This window comes from Hyalella azteca, unplaced genomic scaffold (assembly GCF_000764305.2).
Source record: "Hyalella azteca isolate HAZT.00-mixed unplaced genomic scaffold, Hazt_2.0.2 contig16463, whole genome shotgun sequence".
In the NCBI taxonomy this organism is placed as follows: domain Eukaryota; kingdom Metazoa; phylum Arthropoda; class Malacostraca; order Amphipoda; family Hyalellidae; genus Hyalella; species Hyalella azteca.
This window is the reverse complement of record NW_025946286.1, coordinates 387766-393765: the sequence shown is the minus strand read 5'-3', so window position 1 is coordinate 393765 and position 6000 is coordinate 387766. Positions and strand designations below refer to the sequence as shown.

At 32.2% G+C, this 6000-nt stretch overlaps 1 protein-coding gene across 2 annotated transcripts in view; it reads left to right on the top strand.

Annotated features, from left to right (window-relative positions):
• The window catches only part of LOC108667223 (DNA polymerase epsilon catalytic subunit A), a 22328-nt gene that overhangs the window by 2407 nt on the left and 13921 nt on the right, over positions 1 to 6000 (top strand). For both annotated transcript variants that reach the window (XM_018154222.2, XM_047884919.1), the window contains exons 2-6: positions 1305 to 1440; positions 3194 to 3274; positions 3633 to 3770; positions 4781 to 4852; positions 5483 to 5634. In XM_018154222.2, coding sequence (XP_018009711.1) covers positions 1305 to 1440; positions 3194 to 3274; positions 3633 to 3770; positions 4781 to 4852; positions 5483 to 5634 — 579 coding nt within the window. The remainder of the gene's footprint in view (positions 1 to 1304; positions 1441 to 3193; positions 3275 to 3632; positions 3771 to 4780; positions 4853 to 5482; positions 5635 to 6000) is intronic.

Sequence of the window (6000 nt, the reverse complement as noted above, 5' to 3'; positions counted from 1 at the left end):
TCTCAACTTAATCATCTATTAATTTATTTACGACTTGAAATCAGCGAATACAAGTATACTTAAAGGATTCCTAATATATTCACAGATGTATTTAAAAGTTTCAAACCATAATATTCTTCCTATAAAAACAGTTATTCACTATTTGGTAGAGCAAGGTCAATTGTCAAATTTGACACATTTTTCGATGATCTCACCAGGTGGCATGCATTGTCTCTCTTTGGATCTCAATATTTTCCCACTAGATGGCCAAGACCTAGTGTTTTGGGAGTATTTTGACACGCAAATGTATGACGTCACCATTTCAACCATCAACAAACGCATGGAACTAAAACAAAGCTTAATATAAAGGAAAAGCTGGAGAGGTGACGGAATTACCCACGATGTCGGAATATACCGCGTTTACCCTATTTCAAATAGGCTGCTGTTAATGACATAGGTATGACCAATTAAGATTCTAGAATATCTGGCAGAAATTTTAAAAAATTGCTGGTGAAAATGCTTACCTTTTCCATGACATCCAAGTTTTACTGAAAAAAATATATATACAATATAGATAATAGAATAGGTGCTGGTAAAATTGTCTGCAAGCATGGGTTCTTTATTCCATTCACAATTACACGGGTGGCTTCTGCCAGGTTTTCCTGGCTCATTGTGGAATGCTAAAATTTTATAAAACAACATGTTTGCAAAGTTGCAAACCGCGATTTTGCAATCTAACAAAAATACATGATATTAGAGCTGCGGGATTTCATACCTACTGAAATTCTATGATATTAGAGCCGGGATATTTCATAAAAAAGTAGGACTTTTCCAGTCCTGGTTTAGTTTGTTCATATATACAGTTATAAATAATAGAATGTTTCTATCAAAGGCTGGTCAGTGAAGACACAAGTGCACTGGCAGGGCCTGGCCTGATGGCCACAATGTATTATGTAGTGGCAGCTAGTTATGTGGAATTAGGCTATCCGAGAGCCAAGGCTGCCCAGCTACAACTCGAGTCAATGTTTCCCAACTTTTGAGAGGTTTTCAATTTCAACTATCATGATCCCTCCTAGGCTGCTAGATAATTGTCTCTTATCTAATTTATAATTTAACTACATAATTGAGCTGCAACTTTTTATATTTGTAAATAATATCCCCATTCACTAGATTTCTAATAAAAAGTTCTAGTATTCCAAACTTTGCTGGGACTAGAACAAATTTCTACTAGAAAAATGTATCAAATGGAATGAGGTATCATAAAAATGTTGTACATATTTTATCAAATAGAATATAATTTTGTAATAATTAATTATTTTCCACAGGTCCGTGTTTGGTGAGGGTGGTTCAGACCTGCGCCTACAAACTGCTCTTGAAAACGATGCTATTGATTTGAAGTATGGATTTGGACGATACAAAGAGCACTCTGAAAAAGTTGGATGGCTTCTTAATATGCACTCAGTAAGTTTTCTAATCTCATTTGTTAAGTAAGTTTTCTAATCAAATTGTTGAAAGAAAAAATACATCTCCATTTTATATGATACCTTTGTAGTCTTTGTCGTGATTCTAGGACAAACAGAATTGATTAAAACAATAGCAGTCTAATCAGACATTACTACTCACTAGGCATCCTCAAATTAGTGTTAGATACTAATTGATGGAAAGCAATATTAAAGAGGATTTATAATATCTTTATATATATTCTGCAATGTTAGGATTCCTTGCTGGTCACTTATTACTTTGAAATACTAGTAATTACTGCAATAATTTTACTGGTATTAAATTCCATGAATAATTTTCATTCATAAATTCTAACTTAACTAAATCAATTCTTGAATTTTTTTTCTTATTTTATATTTTACAACACTTCTAGTTAACTTCACTTCTTGTTCGTCTGTTTGTCTGCTACAAATCTTGTAATAAAAAATTTAATGCACTTCTACTTATCCTATCGATTTGAAATTTTGCACACTTGCATAAAGTTGGAGACAATGCATGAATCAAATGACAAAATGAATAATTTTAAGAATAAAAAATATTTTTTGTTTTCAATACCGGTATTAAAAAAACTGAAGAAATAATTTTGTCAGCTACAAATCTTGTACTTGATATTTGACACACTTTTACCTGTCCAATTGATATGAAATTTTGCACACTTGTGTGAAGTTGGAGGCAATGCATGAATCAATTGACTGAATAAATTATTTTGAAAAAATTTTATATACCCATTGAAAAAATTGAGAAATTAATTTTTTTAATATTTGAAAATAAAATTAGAAATTCATTTTAAATCTGTAACATTGGAAACACTGGATTCTTTAGAAGTGTTGTCTTTAAAAAGTAATTTTTAAACATATATTATTTAATTTATTCTTATTGCTCTAGCCAGTAACATCAAAATTACCACCTATGCTATCATCTCTAGAACACATTTAATGATGCAGCACTCCATATTTTAGCATTCCCAAGTTTCATATATTGTGTAACCAAGTTGGTGGATGTTGAAATTATCCTAACACTGTTAAAATGACAATTTTCATTAATGGCCGCCAAGGGTTGATTGCAGTGACAATTATGAGCTATACTCTACTTACTGCTTACAATTATTTGTAGCCAATTTCCGTGGGTGAACCTGACTCACTGCAGCAGAGTTAGTTATGTAGCTCTCAAACTTATGAGCTGGACATTGTGGCTGCTGCTTCAAGTGATACACTTGTTTCAAATTTATTATTAAAGTTATTCCAGTAAAATGACCGGCTGGACAGTTAGCTGGATCTTTTATTTGAAAAAAAAAAAACTCAATATATGTCCTCAGTTACAAAGACTTCACCATGCTTGTAGTTTTTGCCAAAATGTAGGCAGTCAATTTGGTAAGTTAATTCACAATTGCAAATAACCATTTTATGGACCAAAATAAAAATTTATTTGTTTCAGTTTTTGTTAATTATATATACATGTATAACAGAAATAAGATTATATATTTATTGTTGTTGAATTTTTTCTTGTCAGTTATATAAATTGACAAGAAATGGCCTTGACACTCAGTAGGTCTGATTTTTTCATCTGCTGAGAATAAGTACCGTAGTATCATTCTGTTCATTAAATTATCAACTCTCATAGATAGCCTTGCTTTTTTTTAAACAACACAGATAAATAAAATGGTGAATTATTTCTAAAGTATCTAGTTCAAATCATTTAATTTTTTTCCAAAAAGACTGAAATCCTTGATGAAGACAAGAGACTGCTGAGTGCTGTGGACTTCTACTTTTTGGAGGAAGATGGCTCCAGATTCAAGGTATGTAACATGAAGAGCTAAGCACCATGTTCACATATGATGAAAAGATTGATTCTGAATATATTATCAGATTATTACCCTTGTTTTTACCTGCAGTTTGATTGAGATTATGCATCTAAGTTGACCTGATGGTGTTCCTTATTTACTTCCTTTGAATGCTGTTGAGTTAGCTTCCGATACATGTATATACAACTTTAAGTATTTGAAACTTCATGAGTAAAGAGTATATCCATTGAAAGTATTGTAGTTTATGTGTTGTGTTAATTAAAAGATGTGGATATCAGCCCCAACTTATTGATTATACTGCAACAGATTGTATTTTTTAGAGACTTGGTCATCAAATTATCTTGAATTTCAGGTTTCGATGCCATATCGGCCATATTTCTATGTCATCACTGCACCTGAGGTGTTGAGGGACATCACAACATTTCTTAGTAAAAAATTCGCAGGCCAGATTGCATCAGTTGAAATTGTCAAGAAAGAAGACCTTGATTTGGTGAGCATTGTACATTTATAGGGTAATTACTGAACAATTGGTCTTTGGAGTATAGCATTTTAGAGGTTAATTGTAGATTTAAAAGTTTGTCAGGAGAGGCTGCTTCAAATTTTCCGAGATTTTCATAGCACAAGGAATTGTTTTGTCTACTATTCTTGGTGATAGTGTGCAAGTGCTTAATTGTTTGGAGACAAATTAAATTCTCACATTTTTCCATGGGCAAATTTGCTTTTCCACATTGAAACTGGGTATATAGTAATAAATTCAACATTTCATAACATGACATTAATATTGAAAAATAACATATTGATTGGCATACTATTTTACATTACTATTACTAAGTAATGTAATGTAACTATACTAGTGGTAGCTACATAACATTACTATTACTAGTGTACTATTTACATTACATTACTATTACTATACTTTACAATTTTACAATATTAAAATTTTCAAATATTTTACATTTTACTATAATTTTAAGATTTTTCATTTACATCAAAAAATTGCAAAACCACTTTTTTTCCTTTTTTTCATCAATGTGTTTGATGAAATTATATTATTACAAGTTTAAGATTTGATTTCTAAACACCAAATAAGAGTAATGTGAATTTTATGATAGCAATCAAGTTACTTATTTCAGTGATTTTACAGTTGAACAACTGTTAAATAACTTATCACACACTTGGTATATCTCTAGTAATGAATCCTTAAGGCACTGATAGAGAACCGAGAGGCTACGAACAGGCTCGGCTCTTCCCTATGCATTTCTTCACTCTCAGACTTTGCTACTTTCTGACTACAAGCCTTAAGTACGGTATGATTCCTCTCGAGCATAATCACTTTACAAGCCTCGAGCTCCTTCTCGTGAATCAGTTAGACTTTCTCTCTATAATGATCACTTGATAAGCAGCAAGCACACTCTTATCAAACTTTAATTCTTTGTCTCAAGCATAATAACTTGATGGGCTCTAACACTATATAGTCAAACTTTCATTATTCCTTTCCAGGATAATCACTTGACCGGCCTGAAGCGCACCCTCATCAAACTCTCCTTCTTGACAAACAATGACCTCATGAAGGCAAGTGATCTTAAGTTGCAGGGCTTACTTGATTATCATGAGATTACATTACAAGAACTACCATTTGTACTCTACTGAAGACATGTGTAATTCGTTCTTCTTTAGCTTCAAGTGAGACTTGAAGCATCTTTAAGCTGTTTAACATATAAGAGAAAACTGCAGTTGAAGGTGTTCTGTATACTGGATAAATTTTTCATCATAACTGCGCTTGGTCCAAAATTTTCCATATAGTTTGTCATAACTTTCCTATTTCTATGTGAAGACATGAACAGTTTCCTAATGTATATATATTCGTGTGAGTGAAAAAGTTTGAATGCTAATAAGTAGATTATATTGACCAATGATACCAATCAGAAGTACCTAGTTGCTGAAGCATGAATGATAATTCTGTTTGAGGAATCAACAGTAATTTTTATTAAGATTAGGAAGAAACTATTCTTTTTACTACCATATTTTTATAAAATGAGTTTAATTATTGTATTTGTTACCAAGCAATGTAGATATCTTCTGATTAAAACAATTGAAGTAGGATTGATTGAAAGAGCATTTAAATATTGACTATGCTATTAAATAATTTACAGTTTCTAAAAGTTTTTGAATGAAGTTAATACTAGTGTAACATGTGTTCAGGTGAAGCAGCCTCTGCTGGCTGTGGTGCGCCGCAATCGAGAGGCGGCCAAGAACCGCAGCGTCTACGCCGACCTCCTCAAGAAGCCGGACAACTCCTCCACTGACAGCCACAAGTCCCAGCAAGACAACTTGGATCACATCATCGACATCAGGCGAGAGGAATAGAATTAATTAGCACCCACGTGCGTTGTAGTTAAGCACCAATATCAAGCAGCATGCCAAGTATGATTTCCTTGTGTTCAGAAGAACTTTTCAATGAACTAGGTCAAGTTACAGTAATTTTAATAGTGCTATCACAACCACTTCGAAATTTGTGCTAATATTCACTGAATCTACTCTTATATACCAATAAACCTACTAATTGAAAAATTTCACCGGCTTTCATAATTAAAATAGAACTTCTTGAACAGGATAAATTGAAGCTTCTAAATGATATTCACAATGGTATAACCTTCGTATTCAACATTAAGTTTAAAATTTGCTCATGAGTAAAAATAGTGAAATGTTCCTATACATAA